Raw genomic sequence first — 22,574 nt, 5'->3', positions numbered from 1 at the left:
TATGCTTATTTCTGAGATATGTTGAACTTGATTAGAAACAGAAAAGAGTCAGCAGACGGCATTGAAGAAAACATCTCAGCTGCAAGCTAAGCATGTACAGTTTTGTTTGCCTGTGCCTCAGGGTGGCTCTTCATATTTGGAGTTTGAATAGCACTTTAGTTCAATACAGTACAGCTACTCAGAAAAGCAACCAAGAACATCTCACCGTTATTACATTTAGCAAGGTTCATAAGTAGTTGTAAGGAATTACTAATTAAAAGATTTTCAGATAAAATGGAAAATAAGCCATGTGAGCTGTTTTGGTTTTGGCCTACCAGCATTAACTTCTGCTTTCATTTCCTTCATGTCCTCATTCATCTGCAACTCCAGCTTGCTGATTCGCCCGTGCACCTTCTCTTCTTCTTGCTTTGTTCTCTGCCCTTCCATGTTCTTCTTTTGACTCTCTTCTATTTTGTCAAGTCTGGCTGACATCTGGCTGAGCTTCTTTTCCATGTCCCTTTCATTGGCTCCCTGAGATCCATGATAAGAATTGTACTTTATTACTCCAAAAAGAAAGTCTGCATTGCATTCATGTCAGTCATAATAATCTGCTGGGACAGAACTGCAGAGGCTACTTGCTGCCTATTCCAATATCCATTCTCAATTGTTTCTTCTTTAACAGACCCCCAGTTTTTAGTTCAGTACCAGGTCATCCAGAACACAAACTACATCTTCCTCCATCTCCTGACTTTGTGATTAAGTCTCAGCTAATGCAATGTAACTATGTGTGATAGTTTCCAGACAAGGTTACAAGGCAGCTGATACTTATCCTTATTTCTTCCTTTCTCCTCTGTTTTTATATTCAGACAATTCCTGGAGCTCTAACAGATCTCTTGAATTATAAAAATGAGGATCATTTTCTGGGATTGGCAGAAAGTTAGTATAAAAGGATCCTGAGTATCAATAAGTAACAAGCCATAACATCAGTATGGCCTAGCCTACATCCATATGTCTTTTGTAAAAGAGAAATAAGCCTCTATCTTAATAGAGTCACCATTATTCCAGAGTTTACTGTTAGTTATTAAATCAATCCACATGTAAAAATAATAATAAAAGTAATCCAAAGACCCAGAAACCTACAAATGCATTAGAATGAATCTAAGTAAAACATTCAGTAGATCTGATGAAAATACGAGAAAATACTAAAAGAATATATTTGAAATATTAAATATTTTCTTTCCTTTCCTTTCCACCATGCTTGGATTTGGGAGGAATCTTTGTCTGCTTGTGAGCTTTGGAGGCCCAGACTACAAAGACCAAGCTGTAAGTTGCTACAGCATGACAAAGCTCTCTTGATGTTACTCAGTGCAAAAGTCTGCAATTCAGCAGCTGTGCAACTGGAAAGAGCACAGTCAGAGATGCAAACTGTGCTCACTGTTTCTGGCCAGTTAAAGCCCAACAGGAGGAGGAAGTGCAAGAAAAGAGAAGGGAAAAGGAAATGGTCATGCTAACTAAAACCAACAAAAATTTGCTTGTCAAGCACTGGTTTCAGAGTCTACTGGTTTTGAACACCATGTATACAACACTTTCTTGATATGGTTTTGGAGCAGTTCTGCAAACCTCAGCTCTGTGAGAGACTGGGGCAGAAGGAGGAGATAGCAAAGACAATGATGGATACAGTTACATGTTGCACTGAAATGCCTCACACTGTGGTTGCAGTGTATTGAGGGGTCTGCAGAGAGAAATCTATTGGACACTGGTAAAATGCAAAACCAGGTTATGAAATTAAAATCAATAAAGATTAAGCTGGGAATTGTTAGTTTTATTCAGAAAGACAGACAGGCAAACTAAATCATTAAGATCTTGACTTAAATTTATCTTAACTGGAAATACTGAAATTTTCTTTCCAGCTTGTGTTAACCAAAACAAGTCAAAATGCTCCACCACCTCTTTACAAAGGATACAAAAACAGGAGCTACATGCATAGCTTACTGGTAGAACATGGGCCAAGTATCTGAGAGACCTTGGGTTTAGTCCCCAGAACCAAAAAAGAAGAAAGAATATGTACCACCAGAATGTGATCAAAGGCAAGAAACAACGGAACAGCTTTAAGTGGTACCAAATTCATCAATAATAAGTCAGTAGGCATTATATTAGTCAAACTTTGTAGCCCCCACCCTCTCTGAATAACTGCTAAATTATTGCTAACCATTAATACCTACACTGTTTTCCTTAACAACCAAGGAAAGCTGATCAATTTTCTGTAAAAGTTCTTTTTCTATTCGTTCTTGCTCCTGTTGTAACCAACTCCGTGCAGATAAAATCTGGTTACTGAGTTCTTCAACTGTACCTTTAAATCTAAAAAAAAAAAAAAAAAGATGTATATAAAACAATTTTTAAATGATATTAAGCAACCTCTGACTATCAGATTTCTGATAAATTTGCCAGCATTAAACTCAGCTTGACCAAATTACATGCTCCCCTTTTCTTAGGATTACACTCAGCACCATGTTGGGAAAGCAGGGAAGGCAGGAAGATACAATAGAAAAGCATCTGATGCTGCTGCTACCTGTAAGGAGATGGCAGTGTGGGCACTGAGGTGACATGGTGACCCCAAGCTGTGCCAGGTGCTAAGTTCTGCAGTTCCCAGGGTTTGTGGTGCTCTTGGAGAACACAGCGTCCCTGATCTACCCTTCCAGGCTCCCTGCTTTTCTGGGCTCTTCTTATTCCTTTTATCTCCCAGGACTGGAACCTGGCTCCCTTTCCCTGAATTGTTCCCCAAATTACTCTTGCCCCATATGGACACATCCTAATTTAAATCAGAAGTAAAATTAAAAGGGGGAAAAAATCCTCCCAACCTTCCACTCCTTTAGTCTTCTCCCTTTCCAAATTCCTAAAAGTAACTGTTATACATGCTACCTCCCTTAGTTACTTTTTATTGTGATATGAAATAAAAGTACAGACTAATACATGTGATGTAGATATGTGATTTAAATAATAACAACACCCACTGGGGCACAGTTTCTAATTGTCCTGCAATGTCTGTTCTCTTATTTCCTTTAAGAAGACTTCTTCTAGGGTATAAGGCTGTCTAGCCACAGACCACACTTCTCAGCCTCCCTTGCAGATGGATGTGGCCACATAATTAAGTTAGGCAATGGGAAATACCTGGAAGTGATAAGTTCATATATCTGGTCATATCTTTAAAAACAAAACTTTTGCCCTGGATTCTCTCCCTATCCAGATGACTGGGGAGGGAAGAGGTCTGGAGCAGTGGAGACACCACACAGTAGGGTGCTGTCCCTCCTGACGTGGGACACTGATCTTGGAACTGTTATGTGGGAGCCATGGCACTGAAGCTAGCCTGTCCCTACACTAATGCAGCTGTACACCCCCAGTCTGCTTAAAACATACAACACCACCAGGACACAGAAGCCCCAAGTATGCTCTGTAATTGTCCTACTCACCAAGAAATAAGCATTATATGGAATTTTACTGTTCTTTATAAGAGTCTTCTCCTTTATGGACTTTATTCATTATATCAGGCTTCCCTGGATAACCCAAGATAACCTATCCACCTCAATTAAGATCCTTAACTTAATCACATCTGCAAAGACCCTTTTGCCACATAAGGTAATGTTAAAAATTCTAGAATTAGGATATGGAGATATTTGGGAACCATTACTCAGCCTACCACAATCATGTAACTTTCCTTCAAAATACTTATTAATAATAATATAGCATAGGTTTATTTAAGTTCCTTCTTGATTAAAAGTCATCAGCTCCCTAGATTATAAACTCTACAAGGATAAGAATAGAGTCCATTTTTCTGTTCATTACTGGATTCTTGGCCCCTAGGCCAGTACTCAACAAATGTTAGCTGAATAAATATTTCAGTTATTATCCAACAACTAAGAACAATAATTACGAAGGAAAACTGGACACATACTACATGTAAACTTTCTCTTTTAACTTCCATTACTAATTTCATTATGTGCAATAAGTAAAAATCAAGAGGAAAAAATTCTAGTAGCACCTAAATTCAGAAAGAGCTTCAACCAAAACCTTTTTTGATAAATTCATGCTTACTTAGTATCTAAAAGCTGAAGCTGGTGGTTACTGTCTCTATGGGACATCTTCAATTTGGTGCTTTGCTCTGATATTGACAAGTCCACTCTGTTCAAAAGCTGAGAAATCTGGAAAAGAAGAGACTTGCTTATAAATATCACACTTCATCAGATATAATTTCAGAAATCATCTCATTAGCTATAATCTAACCAGCATCATTTTCAGTCTAATAAATTCACTTAGGAGTTCACCTCATCTTTTCACCTCTGTTTTTTTTCTTACACAGCCATCAGAAATCGAGACTAGTAGCATTAACAAAATACTCATCCTACACTGAGCATGAACCTTTTCCATTTTCTGATAAGCAAACCCAGCTTCTGCCCATGATAAGCATTTCCACCAGCTGGCACAAAATATAGGCATCTTTACCTTGGAATTTCAAGTGGCTGTTAGGCATAGGAAATGGAATTCCTATTGCTTATAAAATCCATCAAGGACCCAGAGGGGACTATAGAGTCAAGTCACCAGCAAATACAATTTTAGACTATCTCCTTCTTGGTCATTTTTCTCACTACCTATCCATTTCCCTTATATTTTTACTGAAATGTAACCTAAAACTTGTCCTGTGTGAAGTGTTCACATTTTCCAGAAAGAAAGAAAGAGAAGAAGGAAATTGTGTTCAATTGTTCAACATTCTTTACTAAAAGATTCATGGTATCTATCAGATCTGGAACCAAAATTTTTTTTAAAAAAGTATGCCTTTATTTATTCATTTTAAAATTTTTATTTATTTACTTTTCAGTACTAGGGATTGAACCCAGGGCCTTGCACATGCTAGGCAAATGCTCTACCACTGAGCTACAGCCCCAGCCCTAGTATGCTTCTTTTGATGGGTTTCTGTAAGTGTTTTACTTGGCCTGGCTACCAGACAGCTTAAGATTTATTTTGCATCTATTGTCTGACATAATAATTCCATCCTCAGTTATTCTTCAAAAAAAAAAAAGTGGACTTGTCTTTATTCTTTTTTTTTCACAGTTTAATAAAGTCTGTGTCACTCACATCAGTACTTCAGATTCTTACTGGAGGTAGTTAGGAGATAAATATTTTTAATCCAATAAATTAACCAGATACCCCTATTTTTCTAGAACAGCCTCTCTATGAGTGAAGAATAATAAATAGAGCAGATACTATGAGAAAAGTTCTAGAAGACAGGTCCTATTATTATGACAAAACAGACAAAAAAACCCTGAAATGCCAAGAGTTTTGCTTTGTGAAATTAATCTGTCAATTTCAAGCTAGAACAGCCTAACATTCTGAGCAAGTCTCTCTTCTAGCTTAGTTCTGATTGTGTCCTACATACAGACCATGTAATGAGGAAGCACATGTAATGAGTCCAAGTGCAACACCTGAATCAAAAACTGAGGTGAGTGGCATGTTAAAAAAAAAAAAAAAAAAATCTCTGGATCACTTACCTGTGCAAGAGGTAGTTTTGAAGACAAAATTTGAAATTATTGGGTTACATGAATTGTTTTAGGATTGAAGGGGACGAATCTTTGCAATTAGGAACATATTGAAAAACCTTGGTGGTTTGCTTACCAGACTCATCAAGAGCCACTCCAGTGAAAAAGAGAAGAAAGTAGTAGAGAAAAGACATGCTTATTTGCATAAATCTAAGCTAGTTGCTCCTAAAAGAAATAATCAATACCATGTTATTCTTAGCTAAGAACAAATTACCTGCTTTTAAAAGCTACCTGAAACAGGTCATACCTGTCCTTCTGCATCTTTGATTTTCGTTTCCAAGATCAGTTTGGCAGCTTGCTGTTCTTTGTTTAAGTGCTGGAGTCCCTCATAGGTTGTTTTGTGCTCTGCAGAGAGTCTGGCTATGCTGGCATCACATCTGCCCAGGCAAACAACAAAGCTACTTCTTATTAAATTTTAAAAACATGTGCAAAAGCTTCCTTACATACTATAAAATGCAAAGCCCTGCTCACAGAAACTGCACAGTCAATCATGTTTTTTAAGGGATTCAAGTGGACTCAGAAAGCTGCCCTCAATTACATATCATGACTGAGAGAATCATTCCAAGAATGCAAGTTTAATTCAACAACAGAAAAGCAGTTAATTGTATATACCATATCAACAGGGTAAAGGATCATCTCAATAGGTGAAGAAAAAAAGATTTGACGAAATTCAACACTCTTCATGATAAAAACAATCAACAAACTAGGAATAGAAAGGAATTTCTTCAACCTGATAAAAAGAATATACAGGGCTGGGGTTGTAGCTCAGTGGTAGAGAGTTTGCCTAGCATGAGTGAGGCACTGGGTTTGATTCTCAGCACCACATTTAAATCAATAAAGTCTACTGACAACTGAAATAAAATTTAAAAAAAAAAAGAGAATATACAAAATATCCACACCTAGCCAGGTCCAGTGGTACATGCCTTTAATCCCATGATTTGGGAGGCTGAGGCAGGAGTGTTGGAAGTTCAAGGCCAGACTCAGTAACGTAGTGAGGCCCTAAGTGATAGTGAGACCCTGTCTCAAAAAGGGTTGGGAAATTAGCTCCATGGCAAAGTGCCCCTGGGTTCAATACATAGGACTAAAAAAACAAACAAACAACAACAACAACAAAAAGAAAACACCAAGAATCATCCTTAATGGTGAGAGACTGGATGCTTTCCTCTAAGATCAGGAACAAGACAAGGATCTCTGCTCTCGCCACTCCTATTCCACATCCTACTGGGGGTTCTAGTGACAAAATTAGGCAAGAAAATGAAATAAGTGTCACTCAGGTTGGAAAGTAAGAGGTTAAACTGTATATGCAGATGCCATGAAAATCCCAATAATTCCACCAAAAATTATTAAAAGTAATAAATGAGTTCAGCAAAATTGCAGGATAAAAGACCAAAATACAAAAAAATCAATATTTATTGATATATAATATTTCTATATAGTAGTGATGAAATCGAAATTAAGAAAACAAAAATAAAATGCTCAGGAATAATTTAAAGAAGTATAAAAGTTATACTCTGAAAGCCATATTTTTGAAAGATGTTAAAGATAACCTTAACAAATGGAGTGATATCCACATTAATAAATCTAAGACAATATTTATAGAATCATGATATTCTCCAAATTGAGATACAGATTCAACACAGGCCCTATCAAAATTCCAAGTTAACTTCTTTGCAGAAATTGATAAGCTGGTCCTAAATTTCATATGGAAATATAAGGGACTCTGAAGTACTAAAAGAATCTTGAAAAAGAACAAAATTAGAGGACTCACATTCCTGGATTTCAAAACTTACCACAAAGCTGCAGTAATCAAGAAAGTGTGGTACTGGCATAAGAACAGACTAACAGATTAATGGAATAGAATTGAGAGTCTATAAATTATCCTACATATCTATGGCCAAATGGTTTTCAGCTAGGATTAAAGCCAATGCAATTGGGGGGGGGGGGAAACAGACTTTTCAATAAATGATTCTGAAACAACTAAATATCCACAAGCAAAAGAAAGTATTTGGAATCTTACCCCACATCATATATAAAAAGTTAAGTCAAAATAGATCAAAGACTCAAATCTAAGAGGTGAATCTATAAATCGTAGAAAAAAAAATGTAATTATAAGTTTTCATGGCCTGGATTAGGCAATGGTTTCTAAAATATGAAACCAAAAATACAACCAAAGAAAAATAAATATATAAGTTGATATAATCAAGATTAATTTTTTGTGTGTGTTTCAAAGGACACAATCAAGAAAGTGATGTAATCCCAGCTACTCAGGCAGGAGGACTGAAAGTTCAAGGGCAGCCTCAGCAACTTAGCAAGACATTGTCTCAAAAATAAAAAAGGGCTGGGGATGTAGCTCAGTGGTAGAGCACACCTGGGTGGTTCAATCTCCAGTCCCCCCAAAAAAGAAAAAGAAAGTGAGAAGATGACTCGATAACTCTTAGGAAAAAAATGAAATCAGATATGATAAGGAAATTGTAGCTAGGATCTATAAACAACTCTTATAACTCAATAATAAAAAGACAATCCAACTCAAAAATGAGCATGCATACTGAAAAAAACATTTCTTCAAAGAAGCTATACAAATGACCAATATACATATTAAATCATGTTCAACATCACTGGTCATTAGGGGAATGCGAATCAAAACCACCATGAGATACTACTCTAAACCCAACAGAATGTCTATAATCAAAAAGACAGATAGGTGTTAGGATGTGGAAAATCTGAACCTTCATACACTTCTGGTGCCAGTGTAAAATGGTGTAGCCACTTTGGAAAATGGTTTAGCTGTTCTGTTCCTTGAAAAGTTGCATATAGTTACCATGGTACTCAACAATTCCTCTCTAGGTGCATATCCAAGAGAAAAGAAACATAATCTCACACACAAAAAAAATTGTACACAAATGTTCACAGCAGCACTCTTTATAACAGCCAAAAAGTAGAAATAATCTAAACATCCAATTGATGAAAAGATAAGACATCCGGGCTGGGGATATGGCTCAGTGGTAGAACACTTGCCTGGCATGTATGAGGCCTGGGGTTTAATCCCTAACATGGCAAAAAAAAGGAATGAAGTGTTCATACATGCTACAATATGGATGAACCCTGAAAATACATGCTCAGCCTAAGAAGGCAGTCTCACAGGACCACAAATGGTTCCATTCATGTGACATGTCCAGAAGAAACCGAAAATATTCAGTGGTTGCCATGGACTAGGGGGTGAAACAGGAGGAATGGAGGAATAGGGATTGGAGGGTAAAGATGGGAATGACAGCTAATGAGTGTGGGTTTCTTCTTGAATGATACAAATATTATAAAATAAATTATGATAGTTACACAACTCTATAAATATACTAAAAACCATGCACCTGTAACCCTAGCTACTCAGGAGCATAAGGCAGGAGAATCACAAGTTTGTGGCCAGCCTGGGCAATGTAGCAAGACCTCCCGCCTTAAAAAACAAGAAAGAAAGAAAAAAAGAAATCTACTGAACCGTATATTTTAAATAGGTGATTTCTATGGTGTGTGAATTATATTACACAAAGCTCTTCATAAAGAGCAAGAGAGAAGAAAAAGAGAGAGAGAGAGAGAGGTCATCATGCATCTCTGCTGTGCCATTCCTGAGGGGCTGGCTCCTGGTATTATCCTACTCCAATTCCCGCTAAGCACATAGGAAGAAACTCAGGCACCTGCCTCAGCATGCGGACATTTGTCCTGTAAAGCTCTCTGACCATGCCAACCAACCTCACAGAGGAAAGTGGAAGAAGCCATTGAATCTTGGAAAAGTAAAAACAATGTACCAGATGATGGTCCAAATGTTCTAGTAGGAATTGGAAAGCTAAACTCCTGGAGCTCTGCTAATTAGGAGAAATGGGAAAATCTTGCACCAAGTCCTGTTTAGGATATGTTATGCTCACTGGGATAAATGTGTCCCTCACCTCTAATGAGAATTTACCTGTGCTCTTCTGACTTTAATTTAACAGGGAAAAATCAGGGTCTGTTTGCTATTCATGATATCACCAATGTACCATAAAACTATAAAATTAAATACTAACACTGCAATCTAGTCACTTAATATCACAGCCAGGTGTGGTGGTGCACACCTGTAATCCCAGCTACTCAAGAGGCTGAGGCAGAAGTATCATAAGCTCAAGGTTAGCCTGAGCAACTTAGCAAGACCCTGTTTCAAAATAAAATTTCAAAAGGGCTAGGGATGTAGCTCAGAGGTAGAGCACCCCTGAGTTCAATCCCCAGTATGAAAAAAAAAAAGGAATATGACTTATAAATTTCATACCCCTTCAATACAATTACATAATAAATGAAAGAAAGTAAAAGCTTTGCCAAAGAATTTTTATTTCTCATGAATTCATTTCAACAATCAAACTCTCATTAGCATTCCAAGGGAAAGACAAATATAGCCACAAAACAAAGCAAAAATATCTGGTGCTTATAACAAATGTTTTTGACAATTTTAGAAGTATTTTTGCTACAGGGAAGGAACAAGTTGGGTAGAGAAATTGATAGGAAACTGAAGAAAATGTAAGATTTCTAAAAGTATCTCAAAATGATTTTTCTACTTGGTGTTAGATCTAGTATTGTGAGGATAATTTCAATTTTCACTACTGCCCCTGAGGTGACAGCTACCATTCATTGCAAGCTCACTCCATCCCATGTTGTGCCTGAGGCCTCTTACATATATTGCTTCACTTAATCTTCAAGAACCTGCAACTAGAGGGGCTAGGAAGACCCTCAAGGTTCTCCTGAAATCCCTATTCTGCCCTGTTGCTCTAAGGTTCTTCCAACTCCTTGCCATTCTGAGAGGTAGGACAGAACTAGGGCTTCTTTTAAGCCACTCAGCAAGTAAGGATGCAAGGGTTTTTAGTCCTATAAGCAGTGATTTTTTCTAGATCATTCACTCATCCAAACAAACATTTATTGAGTACCTACTGCTTTCCAGAGACTGTCCCAGGAACTGGGCTACAGAAGTAAAAGACATGGAACCACACTCCAGGATGGTGATTGCAGGAGTGAGAAGGAAACAGAGACTCAGTGGAATGTGCATGCGAGGGGAGCCTGGTGAGAGGCGGTGTCAGGAGAGACTCCCAGAGGAGTGCATCTGAGCAGAAGCTAAAGACCAACAAGAAGTCAGAAAAGGAGGAGGACAGGCAAGCTAGGTACAAGGACAGCAAGGGCAAAGGGGCAGCAGGAGGAGCTCCAGGGTAGAGCTCGTGAAGAGGTCAGCAGGCTGTCCACCACCAAGGCCCATACTAAGGAAACAGGTGTTCATCCTGATGAGGATAGAAAGCCACAGGAAAGTGGTCAAGTAGTCCTTCATTCAATCCATGCAGCCCTCTGCTACTAAAGTGATATTTAGCAAACCCAAGCACACATAGCCAGCATTCAAAGCCCTAAGTGTGGTTTCTACACAAATGCACTCCAACACTACCACTCACTATTCCCAAGAGGCCCTGGATCCTGGGGGGTTGCTATTCTTTCTTCCACCCCCTACTTACAGATCACCCTCATTGTCATCACAGGCTGACATTCACTCCAAAGCTCCTGTGTAGAAGCACATTCATGTGCTTGGCTCTTAATAGCAGCAGAGGGCAGAAGAGGAGCATAAATAATTTGGAAAACTTCATCCCAGCTAGATAAAAATAATCCTAGACACAGTCATGTGCAGTGCTTCTCAAACACTGGCATGCACGTGAATTCAAGGATCTTGTTAAAATGTAGATTCTAATTCAGTAGTTGTGGGGTGGACCCAAGATTGTACATTGCTAACAAGGTCCCAGGTAATGCTGGTGCTGCTGGTTCATGGAGCACACATCAAGCAGAGAGAGCAGCACTTTTCACATTATCTTAGATGAATCTCTTTTTAAAATTTCAAGTCTATCAAAACCCAATACTTTCAGAAAACAAAAACAAGTTATAAGAAAAATTAAAAAAAAATTAAAAGGCATACAAAATGTAAGTCCCAACATTGTATTAATTATGTTCATTTGGTTAAAATGAACATGTTACCTTACCAAATGCCACAGGTCAGTGGAGGGAGCTCTTTGCTCATTTCTTCCCATGAAGACCATGCTGATTTCAGAAACACAAGAAATCATGGCATGCTCACAACCAGGCTTGACTTGGATCACTAATTTTATGGGCAAAGCAAGGAGGGGATATGTAAAGACATGCAAGGAAGTTGGGGCTTCACAAATATATTGCTCACTAAAGTGGAGTTTATGAAACACAGCTTTTGACGAGCACAGACCCCAACATTTGAACACCTACCTTGCCACTCTTCCTCGGAGATCTCCCAAACCAGAGAGCTGACGCATCTCCAGGGTCTTTAAGGCAGAATTAGTTCCATAGCTAATGTTGTCCCTGGCACGGATCTGCTCCTGGAGTACCTGCAGTACACAGAGACCACTCAAGGTCATTTGCAAATTTACATGCAGCCACAAAAGTATTTTGTATTTTGGGAAAGAAAATAAAAATGTTTAACAACTTATTATTATTATTATTATTATATTTCACAAGAAGCTTCTTTTTAACAGTCACCTGATAGAAAGAGGTGGGTTAGGAGGAAATCAGGAGGCTTAGGAAGAAAGCAAGAGACCTTAGTGACCCCTCTGGGTTAAGTCCCTAAATTCACCAATAACAACTAAATTCCTTTATATTAATTTTTTTTTAATAATGAAGGCATTTTAGGTATAATATTGCTGTGCCCAGAGGTCAAGTATGAAGTGGGTTTGTTTGTTTTTTTGTGTGTGTTTGTTGTGGTAGTTGTTTTCTTTTTTTATTGTTTTAATTTCAGTTTTGGATTCCTCTTTGACATAAGAATATCTAGATATCTAAGGATTACTTAGAATTAGAATTGCAGTCAACATAATGAGGCCCTATCTCAAAAAAGAAAACAAATTAGAATTGACATCTTCTTTTTCAAGCAGTTATGTTTTTGTGGTCATTTTTATCATTTAATTCTCATCATAATGGTTTATGATAAATATAGTATAATTTTGAAATATGTTAAGACTTGCTTTGTGGCACAATTGATTTTTTTTAACATTCCATAGACATGCAAGACTACATATTTACTCCTGGGTACGGTGGCCCATGCCTATAATCCCAGCGGCTTGGGAGGCTGAGGCAGGAGGATCATGAGTTCAAAGCCAGCCTCAGCAACTGCGAGGCACTAAGCAACTAAGACCCTGTGTCTAAATAAAATACAAAATAGCTGGGGATGTGGCTCAGTGGTTGAGTGCCCCTTAGTTCAATCCCTGGTACCAAAAAAAAAAAAAAAAAGTATATATTTACTACTTGAGGAATGTAAGGTTTGAATTTGTCTACTCTGAGTTTACTGATTTCATTATTCATTTCCCTTAGATCTTATTTACTTGTTTTTTAATCTTATTTGTTTTTACTTCATTTTTTCATCTGTGAAAGAATAACTATGAATTCTCCCACAGTAAAATATATTCATCAAGTTCTCCATTTAGCTGCCATTTTATTTGGTCCACATGGATTTAAGATAAAAGCATTTATTACCATCCTCTAATAACCTTCTTTAGTACCTTTAATATTAAGTTTCATCTTACCTGATATTGCTAGTATTTTTCAGAAACAATGAAGCAAACAGTAGCTTTGTGTTAACTGCTTGGTTTGATTGTATACCAGGCACTGTTCTAAATACATCAGGCATGTTAACTGAATCTTCAGAGAGTCCCAAGAAGAAGGTACTATCACTATCCCCATTTCACAGATGGGGAAATCTCTAGGCAACTTGCTTAAGTCCACACAGACACCAAGTGTCAGAACTGGGATTCAAACCCAGGGAGTCTGGCTCCATAGTATATTCTCGACCATGACACCACACTGCTTTGGTTGTCTGCATTTTCATCTCACTGTATGTATTCAATATATGTCACTGTGTTGTTCTTTATCCTTTTCTTTATTTATTTCATATTTTTATCTTTTTAATATTTTTAGATTAATATTGTGTCTATTGTAGATAGACACAATACTTTTATTTAGTTTTTTTTATGTGGTGCTAGGGATCAAAACCAGTGCCCCATGCATGCTAGGCAAGTGCTCTACCACTGGGCCACAACCCCAGCCCCATCCTTTTCCTTATCTAAACTGATTTAATCAGGTTACATCCACACTTTCATCTTGCCTGTTAATGGGGGAATATTCCAGACATAGCCATTCCATGAGTAGTTACTTTCCATTCCCCATGTTCACACTACACGCATGTCTATTTCGGGCTCTGCTCTTGCATGGCTGTCCTGATATGGACACTCAGCACATCTGCATGGCTACCTCCTTCGCTCTTCAAACCCAGATGTCTTATTTGGAAAAAATTTACTTTGTTTCCCTCCTGCCCTTTCCCCTACTCCCAATAGGCTTTGCTAAAATATCTTGATACTTTGGATTGGGCTATCATTAGAATTTTGCTTGCAGAATCTCTCTAGCATTTTTATTTTTTTTATTTTTTAATGCCTTCTTTACATGGTCCTAGGCATTTATCAATATATATTTGCCTGAAATTATATGGATATTTTTTTAAGGATCATAGATCATCTTTGTGCTTTTCCTCTGCCCTACCTCAGGTTCTCTGCTCATGTGTACTATACTTGCTGTATTCAGTTGGAGTCCTTTCTCTGACATTTTCATCAGATCAGGCACCTGAGGAAAGACTCTTGAACCCAGCCATATGGATTACCATCCTCCCCCACCCTGGGTGATCTGCAGATGGGTTACAGAACTCTTGGGCCTTTCTTCTGGGACCTTTGAGGGTGCCAGAGTGCCAGTGCTTCTTTCTCTGCAAGTATCTTGGCTCCTGGTACCCAGAAGTAGGTACCAGGAAATTTTACCAGAATGTACCTGATTCCTGATTGTGGGACTTTTTTTTCTTTTCTTTTCTTAAATTCAATTCTACCTGGACCTCAGTGAACATTTTAATCTACAGTCTCTGATTTTTCTTTAACTTGGGTAAAATTTCTTCTCCTATGGAACTAATATTTCTTCTCCATCTGTTTATTTTCTCCTTTTGGAACCCTTGTCATTCACATTCTGGATGTCCTACATCTGCCCACCAACGCCTCTCTCTTTCTCTCCTGGTTCCTCCCTCTTTACATTTGGCTCTGATGTCTCATGGAATTCTTCTACTTTGTCTTGTTTGACAACTAATTGCTTCCAATTCATCTGCTCACTTTAAAAAGTTTGAATTTAAGGAACAAATTTTATGTTGCACTAGGGTCTCTTAAATGGGTGAATTGTTTTTTATTCATAGTCCATCTGCTTGCAATGTTTTAGAGGCTGTTCTTACTCTTCCTTCCTCTGGCTGCTGGGCCCCTTGAGTGTGATATGTCCTTCCTTTTCCTGCTCATTGGAGTGCCTTAAGTAGGTGCTCCTGAGTGTAGGAGGAGCTTTGGGCTGGAAGTGCAGCCTGGAAAGGCACAGGGCAAGGCTCCAAGTAAGGCATAGGAGGAAGGCTCTCTGCTTCCTGCCCCAGTCAGGAGACATTGGGGACACAGCCTACCTCCACAGGCCCTCCAGGTCTCCAAGGGCAGGAGACTGGCTCAAGTACATAGAGTGAGGCCATGAGATGGACCCTCTCCTCCACGGACTCCTGGCTATGGGTTCTAGATCCTGGATCCAAGGCTCTCCCAAGCTAGGTCTCTGCTGGGTCCCCAGGGTCTTCAGCCTGTTTAGCACAGCCATTTTTAGGAAGGTGGCACTAGGATGGAGAAGTAGACACTAACCCACCACCTCCTCTCACCCTTCTGTACCAATATAAAGATTTCCTAAGGATATAGTCCTGGGTATCTACATGCTGCTGTTTATTTCTAGAAATTTGATGATTTCTGATATACTGACAAATTTGTCGTCCCACTTGCAAATGAATAGGGAAATCCCATTCAAGACGATGCAATTACACTTACAAAATCATTTTTGTGCACCTTTTCTCAACTCTTTTATCTTTTCTCTCTCTCTTTGTCATAATGTACACACAGAAAAGTGTATTTAATGTACATTTTTAGATTTTCAAACTTCCTAGCAAAAAGCAGAAATTAGGAATGAGAGTGTTCTGTTTTCCTTATTGGAAATCTGATAGGGTCATTTTGGATGGAGTGACAATGAGGATAAAGAAATATTTCACTGAAAGGAATCTGTAATTGTCAGATCCATCTGTTATTTCTGTAGTTTCCAACTTTTTTTCTGAATGAATTTGCTCTATGAAGAAGAATGCAAACTAGTTACAATCACCTGTGAATGACAAAACATTAGTCATCTGAACATATTCCTGCAAGAACACTTCAGATCTGACTAATCAGGTCCTGGCACTCTCCCACTGAATGGAAGGCTGGTAAGCATTCTCTCTTTCTTAATGGGAAGTAACACCTATTAGTTACAGTTAATAGAAACTAATACTTACGCTTTCTGTGTGGAATGTTTCAAACCTTTATTATAAAGCATAAGACTAGTCCTTCTCAAAGGTCTTTGGGGTGTATAAGTATCACTCAGGTGGCTTATTCCACATGCAAAGTCCCAGGCTCCATCCCCCAGAAAACCAAAGTTAAGGAATGGACCCAGGAGTGTGGCTGTTCAGGGTCATGAACTGCTCCTGGAGATGTAACATCGCATTAGACATCATAGAAGCAGCAAAGGCTATAGCCGGTCGTACTTCATTTGGGTTGATTTTCAATCAGTAAGCAAAGAAAATGGAAAGTGATTTCATAAAAGAGAAGCTAAAAATAATTAAACAACATATTTTTTTAAAGATTCAACCTTTCTAGTAAGCAAAGAGTCAGGAAATAAGATCACACCATTATCATGTACCACTCTGGGGCAGGATGTAGATGGTGGAGGCGGCTGTGCATGTGTGGGAGTAGGGGCTAGATGGGAACTCTCTGTACTTTCCGCTCAGTTCTTGCAAACCTAAAACTGCTCAAAAAAGATCAAGTCTACTTTTTATTTTTATTTATTTTTTTTTTGTTTTATATACTTACTTTAAATAAGTAAATAAGTGAGTTGGGAAACAAACCCAGGGCTTTGTGCATACAAAGTATGTGCTGTTACTCAGCTACATCCCCAGCTCAAAGTGTATTTTTTAAAAAATCAAAATATCATATCATCTTTATTGGTTGAAGAAGCATATATTTTTAGGTCAGGCAGTGGCGCATGTCTGTAATCCCAGGGATTTGGAGAGGCTGAGGCCGGAAAATCATAAGTTCCAGGCCAACCTGGGGAACTTACTGAGGCCCTGTCTCAAATAAAAAACAAAAGGGGCTGATGACATAGATTAGTTGTAGAACATACTGGGTTCAATTCCCAGGAGAGAGAGAGAGAGAGAGAGAGAGAGAGAGAGAGAGAGAGAGAGGGAGAGGGAGAGGGAGGGAGAGAAGCAGTAGCAAGTAGTATTAACTTATAATACTAAAAATGTATATCAAAAATCAAAAAAGGCACAGTTGGTCCTTCCTGAAACAACTTTTCTGAAGAGTGATGCAGCAAAATACATTCAAAATGATCATGACTTTGACTCTGGTTCTGATTCATGACTCTGGTTCTTAGAATTAATATTAAAGGAAATATTAAGAAAAATAAAAATGTTTTCATAGTGTGACACACATGAAGTCTTTCACAAGGAGTGTCATTATACAAGCACTAGGAGGTTCATAGAGGGTTTTTTTTTAAACAAAGCAAAATGTGTATAATCTAATATTAATCAAAAAGAAAGGGCACAAAATAACCACAGCATGATTCCAGCTATGCGTTGAAATCCTCATAAAGTACTAGAATGTTCAAGTTTTGTTGATTTCTAGTGGGATTATGGGTGATTCCTTTTTTGTGTATTGCCCACAATGGACATACATTACTTTATAACCAGTATAAAATAATGCATTTTGTTTAATGCTTAGAAATAAGAAAAAAGACCATTTATCTTTCAGAATTCTTATACAGGTGAATAAGGTATTGTAATAGAAGTACTTTGAAGAACACAGAAAAGAATTCTATCTGAACTTAACACAGTATGCATATTACTGAAAAGCTACATGAAAACAGAAGGCACTGCAGAGCTTACTATTTAACAGAATTTGAGAATAAAGCCTTAGAAAAACAATCCCTCTGTAAAATCAGTAATGTGCCCTAATTTGTCATTTTGGAGAAATTTATCATCATGATGCATTTACTTTAAAAAGGTTATCCTTAAGTAAATCATCAATTCTCCATTACTGTCAGTTCAAGAAATTTTTTGTCTGCCTACTACATTCAGAGCACCAGGCATAATTTCAGGGAGCTCATTTGCAGCAGAAAAGCCTACAGAGTGGGTAAGTTCACAACCAAGTCCATCCAGTAAACATGAGTCGCACACATACAGAGAAGAGGCCAGGCACCTTGGAAGAGGGACCTTCTGTTGTTGTTGTTGTTGTTTTTAAGTTATGGCCTATCATTACAGAACCTCCCTTCCCAAAGACAGCATGGAACAGGACTCCTGTGTCAGGCTCTATAAGCCTGTCTATACAGAGGGTTGACAACCCATGCCCTGGGATCTCCAAGCCATTAGCCAGGCTGGCGCTGCCTAGGAACAACCAAGAAACAAAGAGCTCTCCATATTTCTCCTTTTCCAGCTCTACCTAGATTGATAAGGATTTGGAAATAAAAGTATAACTCCAACATCACTAGAGAAAGACCCAACTGCTCAGGGCAGAGCCTTGCAAAGTAGGACCTCCCTCCCTGGCTCCTCATCTCCACACTGAGGCTTGCAACTCCCCAGAATTCCAGCCCCTGTACCAAATGGCCTTCTTGGTATTCATTTCCACTTGGGTATTCAGTGGGCCCCTAAAAGATGCCAAGTCCCAAATAGACTCAAATGTGCAGGAAGTCCTGCCATTTCTACCTCCAAAATAAGTCCAGAATCCACCCACTTCTCTCCACATCTACAGTGACTCTCCTAATTCAAGCTGCCATCACATGTTCCTTGAACTTCTGCAGGAGACACAATCCAACTCCCTGCTTCTGTCTTGCTCCCAGACGACCCCTTCATCTCACAGTAGCCAGAGTGCTCCTTCCTGAAACATTAATCAGTCTGTAAGTCCCACAAGGGCAAGGGCTTTTATCTGTTTTGTTTACTAATGTATTGCCAGCACCATGTGTGTGAGTGAATTATTTAAAGTCCTTGGCTTAACACTAAATAATAAAGCCAGGCACAGTGGCATGTGCCTGTAATCACAGTTACTTGGAAGGCTGAGGCACAAGAATTGGGGTTTCAAAGTCAGCCTGGGCAACTTAAAAGACCCCCATCTAGAAAGAAGGAAAGAAGGAAACTTAACATCTTCCCACATCCAAATCCCAAACTTCTTATTAAGAGCCTTCAAGCCTTCTGACTGGCCCTTTCCCTCCACTCACGGTACTCAAGTCCCTTGGTCCTCTCTGCTCAAACACACCAAGTTCTTCCCTGCCTATGGCCTTCTTTCTCTCTGAAATGATCTCCCCATTGTCTCTTCCACCTTTGCTGGCCTGACCCCTTTGCCATTCCAGTCTCAGTTCATGTCACCTTACCATCCTTCCGTCCTTTCTAAACAGCCCACAATTGCCCACCATTATATTATCTTATCAGACCATTGACATGAGCTGATGTTACCTTGGTTCCTCAGTTTTTACTCCCTGTACACACACTAGAATGTGGAGTAGGGCTAAGGGCAAGGACCTTGCATGCTTGGGTAAGTATGTAGTCCCTGTCACCTTTAACAGTGCCTAACTCACCCTGGGTAACTGAGAAATTTAGCAATTAATTTAATGCCATGATATAGAATCTGGCCTTTCAAGTTGAAGGCTCAGAGACTATCTCTAGCTTGTACCAGAGGTGACCACATACCCTCAAAGATGAACTCAGACAAGCTAAGATGTACTAGAGATGAGGCAGATACCAAATACCAACTTATTTACACTGGAAAATTTCCATCACCAGAACTGAATGAATATTCAAAGTCCACTCAATTCATTGTCTTCTTTCCCTTGACTCAAGTCAAATCTAGTGGGTAGAGTTAAAATGAATTTGGATGATAATCAAAATCACCAAAATCCCTCTGTTGAATACAGGGGCCAGATCTCAGCAGCATGCTTTCCAAATATCCTTTCTAGATTCCATATTTAGGTACAATACATAAAATTCAGTAGTCAAAATTTCCTCCTCACTGGCAGTGCTGGGTATACACTGAGCCAAGCTCCTCTGCGGTCCAACTGCACAGTAGCATCATTTTTAGACCTCTACCTTGACATGTTAATGACATCCCACACTGCACTCGTCGCATGAGCTCAGAAAACTCTTCAGTAGTTCATCTGCAAATTGTTAAACTACCAAACATTACATGACCTGTTCAGTTAGAGGAGGGCTTGGTATAGTTTTCCATAACCCCACTAGGTCAAAGCCAGAAAGCCAAGCCAGCAGGACACCATGAGGTCTGAGCACATGAAAACCAGGGGTAGGTCTCCAGATTCTAACCACAAGGCCCCACTGCCTGGTTCCCCAACGACCAAAGATACAACTAAACCTCTAAGGGGACACAGGGGGATACAAACTACTTCCCAAGCCATCAAGTTGGCACAGAAGGGAAAGCTTACCACCCAAAAAGGGACTATAGACTTCTTACCAGAACCTGGCTTCTGGGGATGATGGTGCTTAAACCAAAGACAGTACAGATAATCCAGACATGTATAATTCATAGTGACTACATTACCTCTTCTAAATTTATAATGACAATGATAATTTGTGGAAAGTCTTGGGGGAATAAATAATTGATGACATACAATTATGTACAAGGCAAATGCTAATGGAGATCATGGGCGGGGATGTATTAAAACAATAGAGTCTTCCACCCAGCACTTATTAAGCACCGACTATGATCTAGTGTACAAGAGTCATCTGTTTTCACATTGGAATCTGCACATGGAATATGAGCAATGATTATGGGGTTCTAGAAGGGCAAAAGACCCTGGAACCTTTAATTGTGAAACACTGATTGAGCTCTTACTGTGTGTTGAACACCATGGTATATGCTAAAAATGGAAAAATTAAGACTCTGTTCTAGCTCTTGAAGATCATGCAGGCTAGTGGTTTGACAACATATTTTACTCTTTTTCTAGTGTACAACTGTATTCAGAGCCATGTGATAGAAAAATCTTAAAGACTTATCTGGGTACATTTACCCGGATGCAGATTTAATATCTCTCAATTTGATCAGCCCTGTCAAGTGAGCTCTGTATATTAAGAATGGTTTTTACTTTAATTTTGTATTGCAAAATCACCTGCAGGATGATTCTTAGAAAACAAATGCCCAGTAAAATTTTACTGAGTGAACTGAAAAACAAGTAGAAGCCAGTAATAAAAACAACAAAATGCCAGGCAATTTTCAGAAGAAATTCAGAATCTATAGATAAAAAAGACACTTTTCACATCACTGAAATATAATTTAAAGCTGGTCATGGTGACACATGCCTGTGATTCCAGCTACTCAAGAGGCTGAGTCAGTAGGATTGCAAGTTCAAGGGCAGACTGGGCAACTCTGTGAAATACTATTTCAAAATAAAGCATAAAAAGGGCTGGGAATGTGGTTCAGTGTAGAACCCCTGGGTTCAATTCCCAGTACCCTCGCCCCACCCAAACACACAAAAGAATGAAATACAGTTGGAATATTGTCACATTTACAGTTTTAAAAATTCAACTATCATCTTTTGTATAATACCCACCCTCCCAATTTTTATACTACTTATATATAAGGACTTCTTAAAATTTTTACCCTATATTAGTTATGGACTATGATTATGGATACAATTTGTATCCCCAAAATGCATACATTGAAATCCCCACTACTATAATGGTATTAGGAGGTGGGATTTGGGAGACTTTGGGGAGTACTTGGGTAATAAGGGTGGAGCCCTCATGTGTAGGATTAGTGCCCTTAAAAAAGGAGACCCAAAATCTTGCTTCTGTTCTTGCTCTCTGCCTCATGAGGACACAAGAAAAGAGCCACCCACAAACCAGGAAACAGGGTCTCAGATCTTTGGCTTCCTAGTCTCTAAAACTACAGGAGATATAGTTCTGTCATTTAAGCCACCCAGACTAATTTGTCATGATTTCATTTTGATGAAGTTTGGCTACAGTATAGCAATTCTTATGTTTCATGGAGCATTCTAATTTTGGTTATGTTTGGGTAGACATGCCTAAGTTCATAATATACACAAGTACATATAATTAGTGCTTCATAGCAGTCTTACATTTCTAAACTTTCTTGCTGTTACTTTACTATGATATGTAGTTATTGCCAGTTATAAAAAAAGTAAACACTCACATGGCCAAAGTAAATTTTTTGTCAGAATTAGGTTTTACTCAGTTTTCCCTCTCTACAACAGAAATCATATTTTCATTTGCAAAATTTGCATACTCTAAAAATAAATGGAAATGGAAAAAAGTGCTGTCTGGGTGAGGAAGGCATAATCAGTATATAAAATGTGTTTCAGATGTTGGAAAAACAGCAAAATTGCAATTACTTTAAAACTCAGTGCATTGTAAATGGTTCAAAAAATTGTCTTAAAGAAATATGTTTTGGTGAGAAATAATTAGCAAAGCATAAAATGATTGATGATATATCTGCTACTGATCCCAGTTCAAGTGAACTCTCATCAACAGAATGATGAGGCCAGGGAGAACTAGTGAGAACCACAGCTGGAATTACCTAGTTTCATGAACAACTCTCTGGAGGGTCAGAAATCCTCGGAAAGCAGAGAATGGCTACAGCGGCCATCCTGTCACATTTGAGAGTTGGTTACATAAGATCAGGGTTCCAGAACAGCTCTCAAGAGAAAAAGAAGAAAAGGGAAAGGAACATATTTTTGGAGCTTTGAATCCCCTGGGTTTAGTCCCAGAACTGCCACTAAATGGTTTTGAGACTTGAGGCCACTTCAACTGGGCCTATCCTGAAAAGGATGCACTTTGTAGAAATGATCTAAGAG

General features: G+C 38.6%; 1 protein-coding gene across 2 annotated transcripts in view; it reads right to left on the bottom strand.

The window, feature by feature from the left end:
* The window catches only part of Fam81a (family with sequence similarity 81 member A), a 49,747-nt gene that overhangs the window by 6,298 nt on the left and 20,875 nt on the right, over window positions 1–22,574 (bottom strand). For both annotated transcript variants that reach the window (XM_076848608.2, XM_076848607.2), the window contains exons 4-8: window positions 11,850–11,968; window positions 5,815–5,944; window positions 4,069–4,175; window positions 2,202–2,337; window positions 315–510 (exon numbers count right to left, since the gene is read on the bottom strand). In XM_076848608.2, coding sequence (XP_076704723.1) covers window positions 315–510; window positions 2,202–2,337; window positions 4,069–4,175; window positions 5,815–5,944; window positions 11,850–11,968 — 688 coding nt within the window. The remainder of the gene's footprint in view (window positions 1–314; window positions 511–2,201; window positions 2,338–4,068; window positions 4,176–5,814; window positions 5,945–11,849; window positions 11,969–22,574) is intronic.

Source organism: Callospermophilus lateralis, chromosome 3 (genome assembly GCF_048772815.1).
Source record: "Callospermophilus lateralis isolate mCalLat2 chromosome 3, mCalLat2.hap1, whole genome shotgun sequence".
Lineage (NCBI taxonomy): Eukaryota > Metazoa > Chordata > Mammalia > Rodentia > Sciuridae > Callospermophilus > Callospermophilus lateralis.
Note: the sequence above shows the minus strand (reverse complement) of the source record. Positions and strands in the feature narration are given on the sequence as shown.